This window comes from Macrobrachium rosenbergii, chromosome 5, assembly GCF_040412425.1.
Source record: "Macrobrachium rosenbergii isolate ZJJX-2024 chromosome 5, ASM4041242v1, whole genome shotgun sequence".
NCBI lineage: Eukaryota > Metazoa > Arthropoda > Malacostraca > Decapoda > Palaemonidae > Macrobrachium > Macrobrachium rosenbergii.
This window is the reverse complement of record NC_089745.1, coordinates 44,706,454-44,733,721: the sequence shown is the minus strand read 5'-3', so window position 1 is coordinate 44,733,721 and position 27,268 is coordinate 44,706,454. Positions and strand designations below refer to the sequence as shown.

At 34.9% G+C, this 27,268-nt stretch overlaps 2 protein-coding genes across 5 annotated transcripts in view; one reads left to right on the top strand and one right to left on the bottom strand.

The window, feature by feature from the left end:
* LOC136838737 (uncharacterized) overlaps window positions 1-26,696 on the top strand; it is a 122,506-nt gene extending 95,810 nt beyond the window's left edge. For all 4 annotated transcript variants that reach the window (XM_067104184.1, XM_067104182.1, XM_067104183.1 and 1 more), the window contains 2 exons: window positions 26,102-26,435; window positions 26,617-26,696. In XM_067104184.1, the coding sequence (XP_066960285.1) occupies window positions 26,156-26,435; window positions 26,617-26,630 (294 nt within the window). In that variant the 5' untranslated portion in view covers window positions 26,102-26,155 and the 3' untranslated portion in view covers window positions 26,631-26,696. The remainder of the gene's footprint in view (window positions 1-26,101; window positions 26,436-26,616) is intronic.
* On the bottom strand, window positions 18,744-21,678 carry LOC136839010 (neuropeptide-like protein 31). The gene is made up of 3 exons (XM_067104685.1): window positions 21,630-21,678; window positions 20,466-20,673; window positions 18,744-18,841 (listed from the first exon to the last, which is right to left on the bottom strand). Exons 1-3 carry the CDS (start codon window positions 21,642-21,644, stop codon window positions 18,822-18,824), a joined length of 243 nt encoding a protein of 80 aa, XP_066960786.1. The 5' UTR covers window positions 21,645-21,678; the 3' UTR covers window positions 18,744-18,821.
* Window positions 26,697-27,268: the final 572 nt, after the last annotated feature.

Sequence of the window (27,268 nt, the reverse complement as noted above, 5' to 3'; positions counted from 1 at the left end):
ATTGATGTATTCGGCAAAGTGTTACATTCCAATGGACAACATTTGCGTCTCATTATTCAAGCAATTCGGTGAACCTCTTTTAGTTACCTCGGTGAATAATTTATCGTTTGCGAACCAATCGAGTCGTAAAACAAACAGAAATTGCATCTGGTCTCGATATCTCGTTCCATTGCTATAGAGCCTGTAATAAACGTTAATTATAATTAGTCATTTATATGCAAGATATTTCAATTGTTTATACGCGCCGCTCAAAGACTGTACTTTCGGGGCTCTGCTGCGCTTAGAATTTTTCTTTTGTCTTCTTTTTGCTTTTTTGCTTTTCCGGGTAGAGATTCAATTGAGCTATAACGCGTCTTCCTTTTATCTTTTTTTTTTTATTTCGGGTAATTCGATCACCTGGAAAGCATCAAACCGCATTCGGTGTTGCCAGTGGCCCTGCCCCACCCATACTCCCTTCCCCCAGGTCCCCATCCCCCTCCCCCTCCCCCTCCCCTGCGAAGGCTATCTCCATGGTGTCTTTGAATACGTATTGCATTTGTTTTCCCTTAATATTTGTCGTTGATGATAAATAAATATAGCCGGCGCGGAATACTCGTCATTAAGATTGCCATTTGCATAGAGCATCACCGTCGCCAATAAATGGAGGGTTAAATGGGGATTCTGTATTCGCCTAATGGGGTGGTGGTAGGTGGGGGAAAGGTTGAACCCCTTGGTGGGGAGGGGGGAGGGAGCGGTGAAGGAGGGGTCCCTAGATCAATTTCATTTCTTATAAGAATTTGCGGCTCTTCGCGAAAATTTTTTGAGAACTGTTGAGCTCTCTCTCTCTCTCTCTCTCTCTCTCTCTCTCTCTCTCTCTCTCTCTCTCTCTCTCTCAAGTTTAACCTGATTTTCACCTGGCATGTGGAAATAATACGCTCTCTCTCTCTCTCTCTCTCTCTCTCTCTCTCTCTCTCTCTCTCTCTCTCTCTCTCTCTCTCTCTCTCAGGTTTTACCTGATTTACACCTTGCATTTAGAAATAATACTCTCTCTCTCTCTCTCTCTCTCTCTCTCTCTCTCTCTCTCTCTCTCTCTCTCTCTCTCTCTCTCTCTCTCAAGTTTTTACCTGATATTCACCTTGCATGTGGAAATAATACTATCTCTCACTCTCTCTATCAAGTTTTTGCCTGATTTTCACCTTGCATGTAGAAATAATAGTCTCTCTCTCTCTCTCTCTCTCTCTCTCTCTGAGTTGTTACCTGATCTCCTCCCTGCAGGTGGAAATTTGTGTCCCCTGAGGTGAGTTAATTCAAAATAGTTACTAAACACAGGTGTTGTTCCCTTTTGAAAAGGGTTTAGAATAAAGGAAATTTATCTTCTTCAGCATAATAGCTGTTATAAAGACTGTGAAATAAATTGTTTCTGTAGTATCCCCGAGCAAATAATTGTATAGATCATTTTAACAAATTAATAGAAGAGGTTCAGCTTGAACATTTAGGGGCTATAGATTTCTTTTAATTATACAGATAATTATAGGTTTCATATAATTTATGTAAGTTTGTTTTTCTAGGATATTGCACCTTGCCAATCACCTATCTCCGTAATGTTTACCTTAAAAAAAAGTGTTTATATATATATATATATATATATATATATATATATATATATATATATATATATATATATATATATATATATATATACATATATACCTAGCGCGTTTTCTTCTTAATTTATTTATCTCGGTTTCGTTAGTGCCCTTAAGATTTAGGTTGCTAATCCCATGCCCGTATCTTACCGGTACCCTTTCAAAACTGGTAAATGAAAAGCCAGGATCAACAAATGGGCCTTACACACACACACACACACACACACATATATATATATATATATATATATATATATATATATATATATATATATATATATATATATATATATACAGTATATATATATTATATATACTGTAGCCTATATATATATATATATATATATATATATATATATATATATATATATATATATATATATATTTATATATACATACATACATACATACATACATACATACATACATACATACATACATACATACATAAATGCACACACATATACATATGTATAAATATATACAGTATATATATGTAGCATGGTATTTACAATGACAGACGTGAAGTATAATTATCTTTAGGTGTCATTATTATTATTATTATTATTATTATTATTATTATTATTATTATTATTATTATTATTATTATTATTATTATTCAGATGATGAACCCTATTCATATGGCACAATCCCACAGGGGCCGTTGACTTGAAATTCAAGCTTCCTTTAGTTTCCTTTATTACAGATTAAATTTTCTGGTGTCCTTTTAAAGCAAAGCACAGTTACCAAATTAACCTAATATCCTAACAAAGTCAAAGTTGCATCATGAGGCAAAACGCGGAGGAATGGAGATTTCTAAATTTGGGTTTTTTTCAAGCTAGTTTAATTACATTTTCCTTTCGTATGAGTCGGTATAATTTTCATACATTTAATAACTTTTAATGATTAAATATTTATTGAACAGTTAGTGGTATAGTTTTCCCGTAAACTTTACTCTTTAACGAGATATCATCAGTATGTGATCTGCCACTTAGGATAATCGACTTTTGGAACCTCTAACTGTATCCTAGGAAAGGTACAGTTCATAATTTGTTATCCTCTGTCCTGATTCACGCGGCACCTGCTAACATGTTTTTGTCAACATTTTGCACCGATGCCATTCACAAATCACGTTATCCATTCTACACCGCATATTTTGATTATTCATTTCATAGTATCTGTTATATATATATATATATATATATATATATATATATATATATATATATATATATATATATATATATATATATATATATATGTAATCTTAAAAATCACATCTACGTGACTTCAGTGTATAAGCGAATCCACAGGAAAATGACAGGCAGAAGTTCAGTACCAAGCGCTTTCACGTTTATTTTAACGCATCGTTGTGCCAGGACGATGCGTTGATAAACGTGAAAGCTCTTGGTACTGAACTTCTGCCTGTCATTTTCCTGTGAGATTCGTTTATATATATATATATATATATATATATATATATATATATATATATATATATATATATATATATATATATATGTGTGTGTGTGTGTGTGTGTGTGTGTGTGTGTTTTGTGTGTGTATACAGCGGCACCTAACTTAACAGACGCTTTGAGGGGCTGGCTTTCTGTTGAATAGCAAAGTGTGTCAAGTAAGAAATATCATGTCTTGTAGCCCGCGCTTGAATATTTCTAGATTTTTACAGCAAACAGCAATTCCACTTAGCATCTAACCTAAACTAATCTGCACTTTCCACTTAACATTCAGCGTAAGAGATTTGTCTATAAAAGTATCACATCTAGAATGGCAGCATAACAAAAGTAATTATAATAATGTAGCTGATAAGTATGGAGGTTAGTCAAGTTGAGGTTTGTGCGTGTGTGTGTGTGTGTTTTACACTGATTTACACTAATCAAGCTGTGATTGCTGTTATTAAAGTTTTAAACCTTTGCACTGCTTGATAGTGCCAGCACTTCATATCATTCATTTCCCACTATTCATCAATGAATTAACTTAATTGCAACAATAAACCTGGAGTATTTTCTTATTAAGCGTCCCACTCGTATGTTTCCTCATAACAATCTCGTCATTCGTATCATTGCCTTGCTATTCCATCGACACACTCCATTACTCATTCTCCGCCTACAATCGACGTTTTTCATAATTGATTAACCTCCTTCAATCAGCATTCTGCGTCAATCCAGTCAATCCAGCGTCCTACATCATTCATTACCCCTGCTGCAATCAACATTCAGCTCCACTCATTTGCTTTCTACTGTCAGTGGTTTTTTCATCAGGTTCCTATTACAGTAGCTATCAGGACTGGTTATCCAGACTCCCTACGTGTCGTCAGCGTTGATAATGACCTGATACTATCTGTTGATACTTGGGTTTTTCTTTACCGCTTGCATCAGACGCCTCCAACCTAGTCATGGTTGTGTTTTTTCTCTTACACACCTGATAGGGGGATCACTGCCGACAGTGTGTTTTTCATGGCATACTGTAAACGGTAATGAAGGCTCTCTTTGCAGAGTCCTTTCTTAGGTCCCAGGTGCATTACTTTCCGACCTTTTACCTTCCATTTGTTCCAGTTTAGTCTCATTTTCTCATTTAGGTGTCCAACTTCTTTTTCATACTCCAATTTTTTCTTTCATGTAAGAAATTTATTGGGCCAAAGGCTTCTTTGATATGCTGCAGGTTGTCTTTCCAGCCTCCACTCCACTTGCGTATAATAATAATAATAATAATAATAATAATAATAATAATAATAATAATAATAATAATAATAATAATAATAATAATAATAATAATGCTCTCGAAAGGGATTAGTTGCGCTTCGCCATTTGCAATAATTTATTTTATTGTCTCGTGTTTTGAGTGTTTAATAACGTTAGCTAATGTATCGCTATTATTTATATGCTGGAGGCTATAGATTATTCGTTACTATTATTGTTCATTAAGTAGCTTTTGCATATTTACCACCGTAACCTGTCAGCAAACTGTATTTGTATATGGTCTTGAACTGGAGTACAGAAGGGAAGTACAATATTATTATTATTATTATTATTATTATTATTATTATTATTATTATTATTATTATTATCCACAATTTGCAGCGGTTTATCTCCCTATTGCAACTATTTTGGGATTAACTGGTCCTCTCATTGACTCATTTATTTGTTTAAAGGGTCCTTGGGAGGACTTGCCTGTAATCCAAAGCTTATTACGTTTATAACCTCGCAAAACTAATACATTGCTTTAACATCTCTCTTTTCGTTCACGAATAATAACTTAGGTTATTAATGCCATCATTTACTTATGGGCCGATCCTTCGGGCTGCTTCTGCAGCAAGAGCCAGTGCTGGCATAAGGCCAGCTTAACCTTAACTTTGGAAGCTTGAATTTCAGACCAGTGGCGCCTGTGGACTTGTTCCATATGAATAGGGTTCATCTGAATAATAATAATAATAATAATAATAATAATAATAATAATAATAATAATAATAATAATAATAATAATAATAATAATAATAAGAAGAAGAAGAAGAAGAAGAAGAAGAAGAAGAAGAAGAAGAAGAAAAAGAAGAAGAAGAAGAAGAAGAAGAACGACAGTCAGATTGTCTCACAAACACGAAATTAATACAGTTATAGAACTTCACATAATCAAAATTTTTAAGTGGCCTTTTATTTGTTTTGTTGATAGGCTGCGCTTGAAACTTATTCTTCATCCTCACATCATTATGAAAATAATCTTATTTTCTTGATATTTCTCAAAGATGGCTTCTTCTAAAAATTCACACTGAACATCACTTTAGAATTGTCGACGAATTATATCGTCATATTTGCTTCTGCCGTCTTTTACTGTCATTATACTCTCATACTTTTACCAACTTCTCGTGCAAATCAGTAACCCAACCTTTTACCATATATGTGTTTATCAACAGATCACATTATTGCCATGCCTAATTTTGTCAGAATTGTACAGTATTTCAAAATTCTGTCAGCTTGTGACTATCAGTATTTTGAAATGTCTGCAGTACATTATTTCACTCAAATATCATTTCATTTCGTTCACACTTATGTGACTAACGTCATTCAGCAGCTACTTCATCATGACATTTTTTAGCTGTATGCACAATATTGCCCTTTAATCCAAATATCTAAAGTCATATTTTCTTAGATTAAATGTTTGCGAGGAGTTTACTACCAAGATTTTCATGAAGAAAACAGAATATTGAGATTTTTTCTCCATTGCAGTAAATTTTATCATTTTTTTTCATTTTCATCGTTGGTGACCAGTCGTATTGTAACGCCAGTTATGATTCTACATCAGTAAAATTCCCAAACTAAGACATGTCAGCATTGTTTCAAATAAAGTTGTAGCTTTGCTTGTTGTAATAATAATAATAATAATAATAATTAATAATAATAATAATAATAATAATAATAATAATAATAATAATAATAATAATAATAATAATAATAATAATAATACAATTTCTCGTGAGGTTTATTTTGCTGACCTACTGCAGCTGAAGAGGTTTTTGACATTTTGGTAAGCGAAAACTACTGTATAATTGGGAAAGTGTACCTCATATATCACATCTGTAGATTTTAACGTTTACACTCCACGCTAGTCTCATAATTGTTACAATGTTAGAAGTCCTAACTTTTATTTTCATTGTAATTGTAGTACCTTTGGAATTTTTATGAATACGCAGGCAGGGTTTATAATGCCTAAAGAATGATTTCCTTGGTCAGTTTGCCTTTGCTCATTCGATCTGCGTATTTCTGATCGGTGAGGTAACACCGATTAAAGATCATGAAAATATATAAAAATGATACCTAGTGAAGAAAGTACTAGCAGTAAGGTGACTAATGTACGTCAGTCTGGGAAATTTATTAGAAGGACACACCCATAAGGATTTATATATTTATTTATCTACCTCTATCCCTATATCTATCTATCTATCTATTTATTAATTTACTTTTTTCATATTTTTTCTCTAGATAAGTCGCAAGGCCCTATGCTGATCAATCAGAACCCGATTACCGATTTTATTCACAACGCATTCCTAAAGAAGGTGGCCATATTTACAACAATCTTGAATAAAAGTAGCCACCACGAAAAGAAATGGCTAGTTTACCGGAGACTCCATAAAAGTAACCAGTACGGAGGAAGTGAAGTTTTAACGACGGGCGTAGCTAATCATGCTATCAAAATAGCAAACCCTAATTAATTAATGTTAACCTAACCTAACCTGACCCGGGAGGTAGCGTCTTGCTGACCAGAAGACTCCCCATAACTATTATGACCAGCGTAAAAATAGCCGATTGGCGAACATATAACCACTTTTTTTTATTTTTGACTTATGGGTTTTAGGCTGATGGATTTGCAAAGGAAAACAAAATGATGATTTCAAAGGTAATGCTTCTTTATTTGAAGATTTTTTTTTTTCTTTTGTTGATCATGCTTCAATGCATGGAGGTTTTTATTTTACCACATTCATAATAATAATAATAATATCATACTTCAACTCATGGCCATATACAATGCTGACATAATGCAGTACAAAATATGTAAGGAAGTTTAGAAAATTACAGTAGTAGCGTTATTATTATTATTATTATTATTATTATTATTATTATTATTATTATTATTATTATGAAGATTTGCAATTCGTTATTATTATTCTCTGATGTTGCAAGGTGTGATTTGTATCGTAGAATATGATAATTTGTTTCAAGCAAGTAGCATAAGGACGTAAAGTATTTTCCATTCACAATATAAATCCACATTTTAGGTTAAATCACTTCTCGAACTCTGAATAATCTTAAGCTTTCGGTGCCAAATTATTATTATTATTATTATTATTATTATTATTATTATTATTATTATTATTATTATTATTATTATTATTATGAAGATTTGCAATTCGTTATTATTATTCTCTGATGTTGCAAGAAGTGATTTGTATCGTAGAATATGACAATTTGTTTCAAGCAAGTAGCATAAGGACGTAAAGTATTTTCCATTGACAATATAAATCCACATTGTAGGTTAAATCACTTCTCGAATTCTGAATAATCTTAAGCTTTCGGTGCCAAATTATTATTATTATTATTATTATTATTATTATTTTAATATGTGCAATATTTATCTTATTAGTGTAGTTTTTATAGTTTTTTCTTCATCCTAATGGAATTTGGACTGATTTAATATATGTAAATTTTGTTTTGGTGTACGTCAATGGGGTGAAATAAAGAGGAATATTATTATTGTTATTATGATTGGGTGTGGCCTTAGGCAGAGGTGAAATGAGTACTATTATTATTATTTATTTTTATTTATTTATTTATATTTTGTTTACGGTCCATCATAGTCATCCTATTCGACTGGGAGGTTTTTATAGTATGGAGTTCCTGGTTGTATCCTGCTTCCTTGGGAGTCCATCACTTTTCTCACTATGTGCGCTGTTTCTAGTAGCACCACTATTATTATTATTATTATTATTATTATTTTATTGAGAGTTGCTGTTCACTTCCTTTTTAGCGAACTGTACCTGAACTCTGTCTGTGCATGCTCGCTTGCTGAACAATTATTATTATTATTATCATTATTATTATTATTATTATTGTTGTTGTTGTTGTTGTTGTTGTTGTTGTTGTTATCTTCATCCTTTTCTCAGCTCAGAGCCATAGACAGAGATAGACAAGGTAGATACACAACAACACACAAAATTTAGGTACATGAGATAAAAAATTATTATTATTATTATTATTATTATTATTATTATTATTATTATTATTATTATTATTCTTTATTTCTGCTCAGAACCATATGCAGAGATAGATAAGGTAGATACACAACATAAAATTTATATACACGAGATGAATTATTATTATTATTATTATTATTATTATTATTATTATTATTATTATTATTATTATTATTATTATTATTATTATTACCGGTTACAATTTCTGTTCCATTGCATAACTTCACAGCAGCCGACCTTAACCGAGCCTCTTTCTTCAAAGTATCCACCGAAGCGACCGCAGCGATTAAGGGAATTTCGAACGTTCGGTGCGGTGTTTGTTGTGGGGCTGCGGTAGTTATCGACACGGTCAGCGTTTGTGGTGTCGTAGGGCGGCTACTGTCCGATGAAAGCGGGCGTTTGTTTGTGGGGAGGGGTAGGGGATGGGTCACCTGGAGTAGAAGGGAAGAGAGCGGGGTTTTGGGGGGGGTGGGGAGTCGTCAGCACCAGATGAGCATATGTGATAGGGGCTTTCTTGATGGATGTGGCGACGGGTCGGGAATGACGACTGACCCTTCAGTCGTGGGTCGTCTCGGCCTCCAACATAAATCATGCCCAACAAGTGGGTGTGCGTAATCTTGTGTTTGTGTCAGATAGGAGCGGACAAGGGCACTGGCGGGGGCGCCTGCCTGAACGATACTCTGCACATTTCATGACCCTCTTGACACCTGGGATATTTATGCCGCGGGATGATGGGGGAGGAGGAGGAGTGGGTGGAGGAGAGGATTGAGAGGAGGAGGAGGAGGAGTGGGTGGAGGAAGAGGATGGAGAGGAGGAGGAGGAGGAAGAGTGGGTGGAGGAAGAGGATTGAGAGGAGGAGGAGGAGGAAGAGGAGGAGGAGTGGGTGGAGGAAGAGGATTGAGAGTAGGAGGAGGAAGAGGAGGAAGCGGATTGAGAGGAGGAGAAGGAGGAGGAGGGATGAAAAAGAAGAAGAAGGGTTGGACACAAAATGGAAAAGGGAGAAAAAGATGACGAAAAGAAGAGGAAGCAGTTGATGGTAATGGAATAAGATGAAGAGAAGGACTGAGAGGAGAGGAAGGTAGAGAGAATTTATTAATTTATGTTCTGCCGATTTCAACCCAAATTGCCCTTATGCAACAAGACTTTGGGCATGCTGTGTTCTGAATGCTCTTCGGTTATTTAGATGCTTAGTTAACTTTCTAAATAGAAGCATAACTTTTTTTTTGCTGTTTCTATTCTATTTTTTATCTAATACATGTATAAAATGTACACGTAATCTATTTCGATGGATTCGTCGCTGTAATATGTGTACGCAAATCCATTATGGTTTATTTTTAATAAATCGGAATAATTTTATGAATGAGATGATTTGCCATTCTGAGAGAGAGAGAGAGAGAGAGAGAGAGAGAGAGGTCCCCCTCCCAAAAAAAGACAAATTGACCACCCCCCATTCTTTTCCCCTCCCCCCTCAAAAAAAAGACGAATAAAAAGAGAAACTGGTTATATCTGAGCAGAGGAGATTTTCTGATTAGAAAGTGACCAGTGCGAAGAATCCCAACTATTGCATAATCAGTTCCTTTGTTTGTCTGCCAAACAGAAATACCTTCAGAGGAGTCAATAGTCCTACCTGTCATTTTATCCGACATCCAGATTAATGCTTGAATAGGCGGACGTTGGTATTGGGCCCCTCCACCCCCCACCCTTCCACCTTCCACCCTTTCCTGAGACTGGCCCTCCTACAAGTCTCTGACACTTCGAAGAAAGCTCTTTTTTTTCTTTTTTCTCTCCTCTCATAACCGTTTGCTCTTCAGTGATCTTTTTCTTTATCTGGATTTTATTGGCTATTGTATGTTCGTTAATCTTTTGTATTATCTCTGTTTTATTGATCTCTATCTCTTCTTGTCGTCTAAACATGGACAAAGATTTTATCTTTCATCTCTACATCATTTGTATGTTTATGCCGGTTTTTATGTTATATGTAATCTATACATTCATATATATATATATATATATATATATATATATATATATATATATATATATATATATATATATATATATATATATTTATATATATAAGTATATATACTGTATATATGTATATATACGTATATGTATGTATATATATATATTTTTTTTCCTACATACATAGATTACATGCGAAGTTAAAAAGGAAGATAGAAACACTATTTATAAGACAAAACAATAAGTTTCAGTTGATATTATTTCAGTCCTGAGCACTAGCTATCAGGATTTAAGTTACTGTCATTGAATAATATGTTTTGGCATATAAATTAAATCTTTGTGGGCCTTTTAAACTTCATAGAATACTGTTGGATTATAGCAGAGAAGACAGTGTGTATATATATATATATATATATATATATATATATATATATATATATATATAATATATATATATATGTATTTACAGTATATATATAACCTAACCTAACCTAACCTAACCTAACGTGACCTCCTTGTGATTAAGGTAACGCGGGTTCGATTCCCGCGGTCGGCCGGCACAGGCTCTTCAATTTCTTCCCTTTGGATCTATAGGCTTCGTAGTTACAAGCATATCCAAAAAAAGCGCGAAGAATTAGCGAAGCTAAGAGGGCATTGTGGCTATTAGAATTACATATGTGTCTGGTAAAAGTGACCAGTAGATTTTACATATATATATATATATATATATATATATATATATATATATATATATATATATATATATATATATATATATATATATATATATATATATATAATGTATGTGCAAGTCTACAGCAGGTATATATATATATATATATATATATATATATATATATATATATGTAATTGTTCCACACACAAAATTAACAAACATATCCCAGTCATGCAGTCAAGTCCAGAGATGAAATGAACAAAATTCAGACTTAATTCAAAATGTTCTAGTACTTGTGTCAGCAAAACCAAAGCTAAACATTTATAATTTCGTCGAATTTCCAGGCCTTTTGGAGAAATCTGGGACAGAAATGGACAGCGCATGAAGGTAGACGTGATTATCCGGAGATAACGGTGCGCTAACTTCATTTTTATGTCTTCTTGATTTTTTTTTCTAGATGATTTCACATTAGGGAATGTTTGTCTTCGCTCGTTTATTACAGAGTTCTTTTCAAACTGTAGATTTGACCAGTTAAGCGAGTAAGTTGTTTGTTCAGTAGGCAGGACATTTTAGTACAAATCTTTAAAGGGGTTTTGTTTAGTATGCTTACATGCAAGTACATTATATATATATATATATATATATATATATATATATATATATATATATATATATATATATATATGATTACATATATATACATATATATATATATATATATATATATATATATATATATATATATATATATATATATATATATATATATATATATATATATATATATATATACGTGCCATATTCTACAATTTGGATACTGAAGTCACGTCGCAATAACTTATCAAACGCAAATCTTCCAAAAAGGAAAAAAAGTATTCCAGGGTTGCGCCTCCCATAGTGCCCAACGCCCGACTTCCAAGGAGAAAACATCCGAAATCTACCATGCCCCTGGGAGAGGTGTCGCCCTCTCGTTCCCTTCACTCCCTCCCTCCTCCCCGTTCCTTCCTAGGGGAGGCTCCCTCTCCCATCCAAATCTTAGGCGACAGCCTTGGAAGGTGAGGCATCGTCCGCCCGGGAAGAATAACTCAAATGCTGATCTTGCTACTGGTGCATATAAATGGAGTTTTAAGGTGGGGAGAAAATGCCAGTTATTCGCTTTACAACGAAAGGATTCCAAATAGGTGTTTTATTACTGGCATAAATAGCGGTTGATTGCCCGGGACAGAAGGGCGAGGCTGCCGCCGCTGCTGCTGCTGCTGCTGCTGCTGCTACCTTCGTCAGCCGGGTATGGTGCAGAGGCATTGGCAGCATAAGGCAGCCCGCCTCCTCCTCCAGTCCTGCCTCGGATGCCGAACTAAATGATGGTGCTTCTTGGTAATAATGACGTCCCATTGTTTTACCTCTTGGCTCCCAACGTTTTTGCTCCTTCTCCTGTCATGTGGACTTTGGAATTCCACGTGGATGCGTGTCTTACTTGTGGTACCTACAGGCAGTTTCTGAGGGATTTTGACGGAAGATGCAGTCAACTCTTTGGGAATTCTGTCAGTAGTCAGTCAGTTTTTTTGGGGAATTCTGTCAGTAGTCAGTCAGGTTTTAGGGAATTTTAATAGTAGCGTTGTTGCAGTCCGTTTCTAAGGAATTCTGACAATAGGTGCAGCCCGTTCATAGTTATTGCTGACAGTGAGTACAGTTTGTTTCCACGGAAGTCTGACAGTAGGTTCAGTCAATTTATATGGAATGGTGACAGTAGGTAGCCTACAGTCAATTTCTATGGAATTCTGACAGTAGATATATACAGTCAATTCTAAGGAATTCTGACATTAGGTAAGGTCAGTTTTAAGGAATCTGACAGTGGGTGCAATTAGCTCTGAGGAATTCTAACAGTAAGTACAGCCCATTTATTGGGAATTTTGACAGTTCATACAGTCAATTTCTATAGAATTCTCACAGTGGATACAGTCAGTGTTAAGAAATTCTGACAGTAGGGTACAGTTAGCTTTAAGGAATTCTGATAGTAGGTGCAGTCAGCTATGAGGAATTCTAACAGTAAGTACCGTCCATTTATTAGGAATTCTGACAGTTCATACAGTCATTTTCTATGGAATACTCACAGTAGATGCAATCAGTTTTAAGAAATTCTTACAGTAGGTACAGTCAGTTTTAAGGAATTCTGACACTGGGTACAATTAGCTCTGAGGAATTCTAACAGTAAGTACGGAGATTATTGGGAATTCTGAGAGTTGGTACAGTCAGTTTCCAGGGCAAACTGGCAGTAGGCAGAGTCAGTTTCTAGGTAATTCTGACGGTAGGTGCAATAACTTTCTATGGAATTTTAACTGTAGATGCAATTAGTTTTTAGGATATTCTGATGGAGAACGATGTCAATTTCCGGGTAATCTTGATGGGTAACTTCTACGATTATATTTGTCTCCTATGAATGAATCCTATGTGAGTGTATATTATCCTTAAGCTGCTGTCAGTTTCAAAGGATTTTGTTGATATCTTATAGAAAGAGACGTACTCGTACCTGGATGTATATTTCACTTAAGGTAAGGTACCTTCAGTTTCCAGGGAATTCTTCTGGTTATATTTTTCTCCCGGTAAGAGGACAGTGGAATCCTGTGTGGATGCATAGACTGAGGGTATAATCAGTTTCTAAGGAAATCTGAAGAGCTATTGCGCCATTGATTTTGTTTTTCTCAATAAAAAAAAAAGAAACGCAGATCTTGTATTTCTCCTATCAAAAGGACAGAGGTCTCCAGTGCGAATTCGTATTTCTTCTTTTCAAGTTACAGCCAGTTTCTAAGGATACCCGTCACGGCCATAAAAGCTTAGCAGCTCTTTATAGCTAAGATAGCATAAATTTCTAAAAAAATATGTTTTTTTTTAAGTACTGAGGTTTTTACTGGTAGAAAATTGTGCTGCTTGTCTAATTATTTCATATTTGTATGCAGACTTTCTTCTGAAATTATGGCCAAAAGCTGTGTAGCTTGATTTATCATCGTTGCCACTTGTTCATAATACCGAGAAAGAAATATGCACTTAATAATAATAATAATAATAATAATAATAATAATAATAATAATAATAATAATAATAATAATAATAATAATAATAATAATAATATCATTAAGATTTCTGCTTTTCTGAAAAAGACCTTTCTGAAATTAGGAGGACCTAGGTAAGAATTGATTAAATTTAAACGAAAAATTTGATCGAGATGAATTCGCCCATTCTCGAGATTTGTCGTAAAACAAGCAGACACACACACACACACACACACATGCACATGGTTGAAAACAATTTCCTCTTCATCTTCGTTGACAGAGATATTATAATAGATAAGACGCAGTAAAGACCTACGAACCTGAGGGAATCAAACGTGTTCTGATACATGTATTTACTTCCTGTTCATAAATATTTATTTCCTGTTTATAAATATTAACTTCCTGTTTATAAATACCTTCCATTATGATATCGCTTACATCACCTGAGCCTGTGGCGTCTCGCCGTCAAAATTTCGTTCATGGAAATTTTTGAGTGAATTTTTTCCGACCTCCTATTTGGTAGCTCATTTTCCACATAAGTATAATAATGATTTTTTTTCGCTTTCTTTTTTTCTTGGGGAAAGTGGATGGGAAAGGGAATAACATGACATTCTGCATATTCATAAAGGCAGAGGACAGCCCCATGCTGCAGCGTCACTCTGGAATATTTTGTGAATTAAGAAGAAATTTTGATATTCTTAATGCCCAGGATATTTCATATTGGAGACATGAGTGATTGCTCTCTCTCTCTCTCTCTCTCTCTCTCTCTCTCTCTCTCTCTCTCTCTCTCTCTCTCTCTCTCTCTCTCTCTCTCTCGTTGGGGATTGGTACCAGGAAAGTCTTTAGGATGAAGTTGCAACTCCCATACCCTTTCTTTTGACTCCCAAGTGTTGCTGATATACTGTATACCTGTTCACAGTTGGGTCGACTGTTGGAGTCTTTTTTCCCATAAAAAAAGTGACTCCAGAAGGGACCATCCTTCCAGTGTTCATGGAAACTATATTCGGATGTGGCTGCTCAACATGCACCCTTCTCCACCATGGCTGGAACCCACGACAGTCGAATAACTTCCAAGTACACGATTCCGGAATCAATAAGTCTCTTGGGATGAAGTTGCTGCCCCATGCACTTGTCTGTGACACACCACAATCGGTGGACTACCTGGTACCTAATCTACTGATTAGGTAAACAGAGGCACTGTTGGTTTTTAATGGAGAGTGCCCTTCCCTCTCCGTCCTGCCGAGCTTTTGAACCTGGTTTCTCTTGCTTGATAATTTTTTTAAGGAAATACCTGATGTCAGTAACTTTGTGTATGTGTGTGTGTTTGTGTATTTATATACTTTATTTATGTCGCACGTAATGCACAGGTAGCTATAATTTTCAGACCATTAAAATAAAAAAAAAGTTTTGATTACGACATGATTTTACATATTCTAATTATCGAGCAACTTCTAAAGATCTCTCATAAAACAATACCCTTTCAAACTGAATTTACGCAATCTCTCTCTCTCTCTCTCTCTCTCTCTCTCTCTCTCTCTCTCTCTCTCTCTCTCTCTCTCTCTCTCTCTTTTGTTGAGAGAAGAGATCCATATGGGGTTCTGTCAATTTATTGAAAAATTCTGGAACTTGGAAAAAGGAGAAGGAAGCCGCGAGAGGGAGGGAGGGCAATGTGAAAGTCAAATTTCAGAGGGTAGAGAATAAAGGCCCCCTATATGTGCTTCTGGTGCAGAAGTAGTACTCGCAAAGCTCCCTATAAAGGACGTGTAAATTGCGCGATTCCCGTACGCTTTATCATTCTCAGCCACCACAATAGCTATCTTCTGAAAACACTCACTAAACTAGGGAAAACCGCTGGAGTTTTGTCACTTCCCATTGGAGATATTTGCATATGATTGAGGTCGCTGTGGCCCCACAATTTGGTAAAATTTGATTAGCATACCCTTCAAGTGCATCCCAAAGTTGGCCGCCCTCGCTTCCCTCATTGCTTCGGACGGCTCCAAAATGAACAGTCCTCCTCCGAGGAAGGAAGGGCTTCGGGGATCGCAGGGGCTCTCGCCCCTGCTTCGTCGTCTTCCCCCTTTCCAGCGCGAGCGAAAGATTTTGGAAAGACGAAAGTCTCTGGCGTAAGGAGTAGCGTGTGTGTGTGTGCGTGTGTGTGTGTGTGTGTATGTGTGTGCGTGTGTGTGTGTGATTGTGGAGGGGGTCCAGGGGGGGCAGGGGGGTCTCGGGGTAGGTGGAGGTAGGGAAGGAAGTTTCTGTCGCTGGATTTGTCTGTTCCCATCTCTGATTTTGTCACCACTTCCGTCGCCTTTTCCTCTCGTCTGTCCGGAATTTCAGTAAATATTTTTTGCTACGCCTCATTTCAACCAAAATACAGTACTAATTTTTTCCCCCATTTTTTTTGCTTTCCTTCATGGTTTTTTTTTTTTTTAGTTTATGGAAATGTACTTCGTTATAATAGAATGTACTGTACTGAAGGTGGAACAGCATATTTTAAAGTTTTGTATTTAAGAAAGGAAAAGTTTTGGGTTTATTTTTTCAGTGATAATTGATATTTAGGGGGCTTCTAATTGCATCGTATATTTGTGAAATGAGTATCGACAGCACTCTAATTTATTTACCAATAACACTAAATTCCTAAAGGAATTAGCAAAGTAATATTTATACTAATTTGTCAGTATGTAAGACACATTTCTTTTATCAGAAAAACACATAACGTTTACTCATGCACATACACACAAACACACACACACACACACACACACATATATATATATATATATATATATATATATATATATATATATATATATATATATATATATGTGTGTGTGTGTGTGTGTGTGTGTGTGTGTGTGTATAATTAATTTACCGTTTAATTCTGACTTACTGAGAAAGTAAAAGATAATAGAAGGATTGTTAGGGCAAGAGCAGTGTGCATTTCCGCATGAAAGATTGTGGGGGATGATGAAGTGTCTGTTAAGAAATAGTTGTTTTTGAATATAACTGGGAAAAGCTCTTACATGCATGGACCTAGAAAGAATGTATGATGTGGAAAATACAAATGTTAGAGTAACTGGTTTGGTATAAAGGTAGCTGTAAGGTACTGGTGCTTATATTGTCTCTATGACTGTTTCATATCTTTATAGAAGAAGTGATGTAAGAACTCAAGAGATGGGACATAAGAAGTGAGTGTCAAGTAGTGGAATAAGGAAACGTGTTACAGAAAAGGTGATGGCTACTGGTTATGCAGTGTTGACTTGGGACAGTGAAGAGAAACTGCAGAAATTAGTGAAAAATCTGAAAGATTTTGTCAAGAAACTTGAAAGTGAATGAGGGCAAGAACTAAGATAACGAGGATATATGGACAACAGAAAGACGGAGCAATAAATGTTAATAAAGATAAAGGAGGAATTGACATGGGTACTCCGTTATGTTGTTTTGAAGCGAACTGAATGAGTGATAGCAGGATGAGAGATAATTCACAGACTAGGTGGAGATTGGAAGGTAGCAGGGTGCATGCAAAGTATTTGGAGAAGAGGAGTGGCTATCAAAACTAAATTTATAAACCAGGAAGGGATTACTGAGCCAAATCGTCTTCATTGAAGTGAAATGTGGATGGTAAATGTGAATAAAAGAAAAAATATCCAGGGCCCTCTTCCAATAAGTCTTTAACTCTGAAAGTCAGCGTTTTCCAATTCTTCCACTCCTTCCTCCTAACACCTGTAAATTAGACACCCCTTTCATCAACATTTCGTTCTGTATTCTCCCGAGAAGTCGAACATCTCAAAACACCCACATCTATCTTTTGATCCATGGTAACCTTCCGATATATCCTTTCTTCCTCCCCATTCCTCACCATTCTAGTCTTTTCTACTTTCCATATATTCGGCAGACAGACACTTCATTTCAAGTTTCGATCGTTTTCCTGTCATCTGTATTCTACGTCCCCATGCACTTCACTTCCATAAGGAGTGTTCGCTCAGCAGTCCTTTCATGCATTCCAACTTTGACTTTCATACAATACTTTTCAATTTCCAATCACTTGTGTGCACCTTGTTAACTTCCTTGCCCTCTTTCTCTGCTACTCACCACTTCTCGCCACCTATTATCTTAATTTACACTTACTCTAAATACTTAATCAGCCACTTTGTAACCTCACTCTTTGTTTATTTTCTTTTTACTTTCTCCTCTTACAAACGCTTTTAAACTTTCACTAGTCTTTACAATTCCTCCTCACTAAACTTACTCAGTCGGCATTGTATGCCCTGCAAACATCACCCGCTCCACACTTATACAGTTTTGAAAATATTACACACCGTTAGACATCCACTTTCATACCGAACTAGGAATTCTCACATCAGTATATTCTGTTGCAGTTCCTTAACACACACACACACATATAAATAAATAAATATATATATATATATATATATATATATATATATATATATATATATATATATATATATATATATATATATATATATATATATATATATATATATATATATGTGTGTGTGTGTGTGTGTGTGTGTGTGTGTGTGTGTGTATGTGTGTGTGTCTGTCTGTGCTGAGAAAAAATAGGCGAATCTTCATTGCAAACCATATCACGAAATATATTGGCAAATTCAGATCTACAGACTGGATATAAATAAAAGGGAACAAAATTAGTTTTTTCAGTTTATTACCACAAAACACCTCAGAAAATTAATATTCCAAGCGACTGTAAACTGAGACTTCCAAATTTATTTGCCGTAGCCGTAACCTGCGAAGGAATGAAAGAACGATTTAGTACATAATAGCTTAAGATTTTTTAAGTCTACGTAAAGAAAAAAATTACCTGTAAAAGTATTATAAAAGGTCCTGGTTAAATTGTATTCGTGGAATTTTTTTATTGCTTTGAAGCTCATATTGTATCCTTGGTGTGAAGAATTGTTGAATCTTAGACAATAAATAATAATAATTATTGATGAACTAAGTGATGCTTAAACAAACGTTTTAAAGATGAGATATCCACTGTACCCTGAGATATTTTTCAACAAGGCTTGGAAAAAATTTTTCAAAGTACTTTAAAGTTTTAGTCAACAATTCTTTTAAAGATAAATATTCACAGTACCTTAAGGTACTAGTCAGCAACATTTATATATAAATATTCACAATCACCTGAGTTCCTCTTCGATGATTTTTTAAAGACGAATTTTCTCAGGACCATGAAGTCTTGTCATCAACATTTTCAAGATAAATATTTATAATACCCTGAGTTACTCGATACCATTTAAAGAGCAATATTTATCGTACCCTGAGTTACTCGTCACCATTTAAAGAGCAATATTCATCATAGCCCGAGTTACTTGTCACCATCTGAAGAGGAATATCCATCACACCTTGAGTTACTTGTCACCTTATCACCATTTAAAGATGAATCTTCATAATGCTTTGAGTTACTTGTCTTAATTTAAAGGTGGATATTCATAATACTCTGAGTTATTTGTCACCGTTTAAAGGTGGATATTCTTAATACCCTGAATTACTTGTCACTATTTAAAGAGGAAAATTCACCCTGGCTTGAGTGACCTGTCAGCAAATGTTTAAAGGGCGAACATTCATGGTACCCTGGTGGTTTGTTGTTTCCATTTTAGAAATGTATATTCGCAATACTGTCAGGCATTAGACAGCAACATTTTAATGGTTGATAGTTCTTCATTGGAGGGGTGGGTAGAGCTCTCGGCTAGCACGCTGTTGGCACAGCGTTCAACTCTCCAACCGGCCAATGAAGAATTAGAGGAATTTATTTCTGGTGACAGAAATTCATTTCTTGTCATAATGTGGTTCGGATTCCAGAATAAGCTGTGGGTCCCGTTGCTAGGTAACCAATTGGTTCTTAGCCACGTAAAATAAATCTAATCCTTCGGGCCAGCCCTTGGAGAGCTGTTAATCAGCTCAGTGGTCTGGTTAAACTAAGATATACTTAACTTTAATGGTTGATAGTCACAGTACCCTTGAGAGACTTATCAACACGTCATTCACAGTACTTTGTAGTCCCATCATTTAGAAGCGATAATTCACAGTACTGTCGTGCACTCGTCAGCAACGTTTTAAAACTAGATAGTCACGATACCCTGAAGTTATTGTCAACAACGTCATTCACAGTACTTTTTAGGATCCTATCGTTTAGAAATAAATATTCACAGTACTGCCATGCGCCCGTCAGCAACGTTTTAAAAGTAGATAGTCACAGTACTCTTGAGGTACTTGTCAACAGCGTCATTCACAGTACTTTGTAGAATTCCATCATATAGAAATAAATATTCACACTACTGTCATGCACTGGTCAGCAACGTTTTAAAAGTAGACAGTCACAGTACTTGTAGAATCCTGCCCGAACTCACCACCACCGTATCCACCAAATCCGCGAAATCCTCCGTATCCGAAACCTCCGAAGCCACGGCCGAAGCCTCCGTATCCGCCTCCGAATCCGTAGCCTCCGCCGTATCCTCCACCGTATCCTCCACCGTAGCCACCACCGTAGCCTCCGAAGACTCCGGGAGCAGCCTGAACGGCGCTGAGAACCACAAGGGCTACTAGGACGGCAAATACCTGAAGGAGGTGTGAATATTATACGTCATTAAAGCATTATGGATTAAAGTCATATGATAAACTGGCGTAACAATACTTGTGGTTATCGATGTCAAATAACGTGACCAAATAACATCACTGTATATTGTGAATTCATTCAAATGGTAATTTATGAAAGGAAAACAAAATTACAGTAAGTCTTATAATTTTTTTATAATTGGCTTCACAGCTTATGCAGATTAGCTCAGGCCAGTGATGTTCATTTCTGGATTCATATGAGATTAGATTAGGGCCTAGAGACCTAGGTAGGTAAGGCAAAGGCCTCATCCCCCACCCCACAAAAAAAAAAGTATATAAGTAGAATGTGCCAATAGACTTTCATCTAGAAAGGAGTCAAAGCAACACAGAAGATCAGAGAGATTCTCAGGTTCTGAAGTTTGTGTCCTCCATAGGGACAGTAGCCTATAGCATCAAAAGAAGATTGAAGAAAATTCGGTTTCACTTATTTTCACCCACACACACACACATACATACATACATACATACATACATACATACATATGTACTGTTTATATATATATATATATATATATATATATATATATATATATATATATATATATATATATATATATATATATATATATATATATATATATATATATATATATATATATATATTCGCACATCCTAACTGATGAGATAAGGTCATTAGCCAGTGAAACTCGAGGAATATAGACATATGGAATGGGAAGGTAGCCATAGGTAAACTAGCAAAAAATAAAATAAAAAAAAATTAAGAATAAATGGATGAATATATTTCTTGTAACTCGCTTGAGGATACGACTTAAAAGCATCACAAGCATATTCGGTGTCATAAAACATTTTTATGAACTGACTCGTTTCATTGATTAAAAAATAAATGATTGATTTATAAAAACTAGCGTCGCAACACTAAAGCTTTTCTATATACTTACGAACTTGGTCATCATTTTGTTGTGAGCGAGAAAAGTTTCCACGTCAAGGAACTTCGGTCGAATGATGCTTGCAGTCACAACTCTCAAGTTTATATACTTTTCCTGACCTCGTGTAAGAGACCTAGAGTGCTCGAAAAATAAATAAGTAAATAAATAAAAGTGGAAAGGCTTCGTCGGGGCGTCGTTCACAAGGGCAGCTGGAGAAAGGCCGAATCTGAGATGAACAGACCCAATTCCTTTCTCCCGATTAAGCGTTACGAGAAAATTGTAACCGAGATTTCAAGCTCATTCATTGCCATTCATTCATTTCCATTCATACTTTCCTATCAAGTGTTTACCGTGACTCAGCATTTCCCATTCGACGTTTCATCGTCACGGCAATCAGTGTTGTGTTTTTTTTTTTTGTTAAAAAAAAGCGACAAAGGGAAGGAAAGAAACTTTGTCGCTGAAGAAAAAATAGGAAAAATGTCGCTTGTTGAAGTCTTCATTCATCTCAGACCAACAACCTTTGATTGACTTTAGGTCAAGTTTATTGTGTAGTGAAAATACTCAAGATATTTTCTCGACTTATCTGTTCTTAAAGGTCAGAGTTCATTATTTGAATTTTATTCCTTTCACGTAAAATGTTGTATCATTTATTTTTTCTTTCGTGTAAATATAGTTGGCGACCGTGAGAGGTAAATATTAAAAGGTAAAGAGTAATGTTTATTTAAGTGCTTCTAATCAAGTACATAGTTCTGAGTAACTTGTAATATAATAATTAAAAAGTTTCCCGGAACTATGCACTTGATTAGGAACAGTTAAATAAGCATTGCTCTTTATCCTTCGTCAAATTTTACTTCTCACAGTCGCCAACTATATAAAAACCAGCTGAAAAAATAAATGGAACAGGTACAGAGATAAGATACATTTTTTTTTTTTTTTTAGCTTTTTGGTACTACCTGTTTTTATTTTCTGCATCTTTTGTTACCATGAGACTTGTTGACCTTGATATAATAGGATTTTTTTCCTATAAACATGAGATTACAGTAAGAAAGAGTTAAAGAAGGCGGACAGCTGAGTGAGAAGAGACCGGATAAGTGAAAGGATGACAGCAATGCATCTGAAGCCTTAGAAAGAATGCAGCAAAAAGACTTCGGTACTGCATACAGTGCGCCTTGGAAGGGACACCGTAGTAGTACTCGGCTTCTTAACATTTATAGGACTTATGCCAAAAACCTTCCATTTTTTAGCTGTCTTAATTTTAACTGAGTATTATTTTGCACTTTCTTAATAATCAAAAGGGGATGAGCCATTTATGACATAAACTTTTTTTTTATTTGGTAATATAAATAATTGCTGGTAAGTACTCCATCGTCGTAAGACTTCACTAAGGTGTTTTGAACATTTATCATTTGATAAGTTAGAAACAGCTAAACTTGAACCATTGAATTTCCTTTTTAATACCCTCATGTTTTTGTCTGCTAATTATCGTGATGTTTTTCCAGCTTGTCAATAATAATAATAATAATAATAATAATAATAATAATAATAATAATAATAATAAGATGATTCTTTTTATGTAATTACGTGAGTCTATGTTTATACGTTAATTTTGATAGAAAGAGGTTTATTTCCAACAAGAACATTAATAATAATAATAATAATAATAATAATAATAATAATAATAATAATAATAATAATAATAATAAGATGATTCTTTTATGTAATTACATGAATCTACGTTTATACGTTAATTTTGGTAGAAAGAGGTTTATTTCCAACAAGAACATTAATAATAATAATAATAATAATAATAATAATAATAATAATAATAATAATAATAATAATAATAAAGAAGAAAGCATCACTCATTGATGTCGCAATACCAGGAGACACCAGAATAGATGAGAAAGAAAGAGAAAAAATTTATAAGTAGCAAGACCTGGAAATCGGAATAAGAAGGATATATGGGATATACCAGTGGAAATGGTACCCATAATCATAGGAACACGAGGCACGATCCCAAGATCCCTGAAAAGGAATCTGGAAAAACCAGATGCCGAAGTAGCTCCAGGACTCATGCAGAAAAGTGTGCTACTAGAAACAGTGCACGTAGTGCAGGATGCAAACCCGGAACCCCACACTCTAAAAAGAACCCAGTCGAATAGGATGACTGTGGCAGACAAAAAAAAAATAATAATAAAATAAATAAATAAATTAATAATAATAATAATAATGATAATAATAATAATAATAATAATAATGGGGAAACAAATACACAGTTATATATACGTACATATATTTAAAGATAAAACTGTACAGAGAATTTTCGGGAATGAGTTAGGTCCCCCTTTTTAATCCCGAAAGCTATCTGTACAGTAGTATTTTTAAATATATGGACGTATATATAACTGTGGATATGTTTCTCCATTTGAAGACTCGTGCTACCATGAGTATTTATTCCGTCTATATAAGTTATTTCTAGGTTATGTGTAATTGTTTTTATCCCTTGAACCCAACACTGCTTTATTTCCTCAAGCTCATGAATACCGTTGTATATTGACCTGACCTCTGTGAGTTCGATGCATATTACTCTCTTATTCATGAGGTCATACTTATTTTCTCACGGTAGCTATGAATTTTCCTTTACCAACTTTTCTCCAAGAATATTTTACTCTTCACACGTTCTTATGTTTTTATTGTAGGTTTATGGACTTAGAACACTCAAAGGTACCAATAAATTTTTTATTCTTATTTTGGGTTGTAATTTGAGTTCCGAATTTTGTGGGAAATTCCATATTTTGGTAATTTACGTTGTCATAATTAATTTTTATCATCACACGCTCGTCACGGCGTTTCAAAATACTTAAATTCTCCATTCAGGATTGATACCTTATATAGTTATCGATTTGATCTACCACACGAACATCCACACACGCACACATATATATACATACATGTGTAGATAAATATATAAATTAATATATATGTAAATATATATATATATATATATATATATATATATATATATATATATATATATATATATATATATATATATACACATGTATATATATATAAATATATATGTGTGCTGAATATCTATACCTATATCTATCTATTTATATATATATATATATATATATATATATATATATATATATATATATATATATATATATATATATGTGTGTGTGTGTGTGTGTGTGTGTGTGTGTGTGTGTGTGTGTTTTAGAGAATGTTTATTTGGGATCAGTTTACAAACTATTCCTGGCATCTCATTAAAGCCACCCGTTGACCTGCTCTTTGTCCATTGACACCAGATTTCGTGTGAACGACTTCATTTGTATTAAGGGGACACCATTTTTTTTTTCTTTTTTTTTCTAGTGGAAACGTTCCAATTCTTGCTTGAATGTGACACGCCTCGCATTCTTCGGCCACTTGAACCAACCGGAGAGTGAAGGGGGAAAGGAGGCTGATATAAAGTCGAGGTAAAAGGTGCTTGCAAGCACAGAGGCGTCTCGCTTTTTTCCGAATCTCCTGATTTATCTCTTCCCTGCGGCGGGCAGTTATGGCGCTGAAGGCTGTAGGGTTCTCTCTCTCTCTCTCTCTCTCTCTCTCTCTCTCTCTCTCTCTCTCTCTCTCTCTCTCTCTCTCTCTCTCTCTCTCTCTCTCTCATTTTATTAGATGTTAGGGGGAAGTAGCAGCATCACTGAGTGAAGTTTTTATGTACTTTTATATTTCCTGGGCTACAGGAATTTATTAACCAAATCACGTTGTTCTGTACAAGCTAATGTATGTTAGAATTTTTGAAATGTATAAATGCAAAAGAACCTCTGTCACATGTTAGCCAAATCGGTTGCAAGCTGGTTAAAATTTGGAAAGGGGGGAGGGGGGCGTGGTGAAAAGATGCCTTACCATGTCATGTTTACTCATTTCATATACTGACTGTTAAAGTTAATGAACACCTGTTTCAGAGTTAAATTATGCAACTGCTCATTGCTTTATTATCTTCAGTTTTTACACATTGACATTGTCATACTGATCCTTTGACTCAGTTCTCTGACTTAATATACTTCTTGTCCTCTTTCTTTCCAACATGCATTTTATAACTAGCAATAGTTAAAAATTAGTTTCTTAAAAATGTTTGCTTTGCTATGTGCATATGAAACATTTGCAGTCATTATTCAATAGTAATTTTACAAACACCATATCTGTCTTGTTTTCTCATTTGAAGATTCCAGTAATTGTTAAAACTGATATATAAAAGATCTGTAAACAAAATTTTAAAAATGCTTTAATACTCTTTCGTAGAAATATTAGTTAAGTTTTTATTAGTTTATTACTTTTGTCATTTAGTTATTTTCCATGTCACTTTTTCATTATTAGTTTCAAAATAATTTAAATTTTAAGGAGTCGCTTATCATGCTCGTGTGTTGGGGACAGTACCTGGTTTTCCGTATGTAAACCGTACCCTCTTTCACTTTCAGGTTGCGATCTTCGTGGCTACGGCACTCCTAGCCTTCTTGGATGTCGTTGAGGCCATGCCTGGATTTACCGGGGGCGCCAGCGTAAGCTACGGCGGCATTGGAGGAGGCGCCCACGGAAGTTCCTACGGAGGATTTGGTGATGGTTACGGCGGCGGCTACGGCAATACCCTTGGCTACGGTGGGCAGTTCGCCAGCGAGGGCTACGGGAGTTACTTCGGAGGAGCTTATGGCAACTCCGGAGGGCTGAGTGGCTCCTTCTACGGTGGCGGCTACGGCGGTGGCTACGGCGGGGGAGGATTTGGAGCCTACGGAGGGAGCCACGTGGGAAGTAGAGGTGAGAAATAGATCTCATTATTTATTAAACTGCTTAAAAAAAGAAGTATGATAATTAATGGGATTAAATTCTTTCCTATAAAAATATTAAATACAAAAGTTATTGCAATTCATATTTATGCTTTGCTTGCAATTATTATTATTAATCTAAAGGTATTTATTTGCTTGCTTTTCATTTCCAGGTTATGGCTACTAGTCAGCTCGATCGTTGTAACCCGTCACCATAACAGATCTGTAAGGTTAATAAAGTTAACGTTATGTATGAACTGAATTTGATTTTCCTTAGAAAATGTAAATGCAGGCTATCAGAAAGCAGTGAGCCGCACTTATTAATATATACATGATGTTATGTGAATTTTTTCGTGGTCGTTCCCTATGATTTACTCCACCTGAAGAACCACTGTATATATGTATATGTATATATATATATATATATATATATATATATATATATATATATGTATATATATATGTATATATTTACACATATATACAAATATATATGTATAATATATATTATAGAGAGAGAGAGAGAGAGAGAATGATAATCGTGGTAAATTCTTAATCCTGTAATAACTGCAGTAATACCAGAATGTTTTGTAATTGTAATAAAGATGAGATAATTTTTATATTTACCGATTATACTTGTACAGTTACTAAAGTTATGTTAAGACAGTTCTACTGATCACTTCTCGTGAAAAAAAAATTAACGGTAAAATGACTCAAATTCAATCTTACATCACCTTTTGAGCAGTCCACTATAAACTTTGGATTTGAATGGTGAAGTAAATGCAAAACTCACCTTTCCTATGCGGGATTAGAGTTCGCTTGCAG

Excerpts from the sequence above, each read along its gene's own strand:
- LOC136839010 (XM_067104685.1), bottom strand. Across the intron at positions 18,842-20,465 it reads ATTTGGTGGATACGGTGGTG|GTTACGGCTACGGCAAATAA; the intron begins GTGAGTTCGGGC and ends ATTCCTTCGCAG.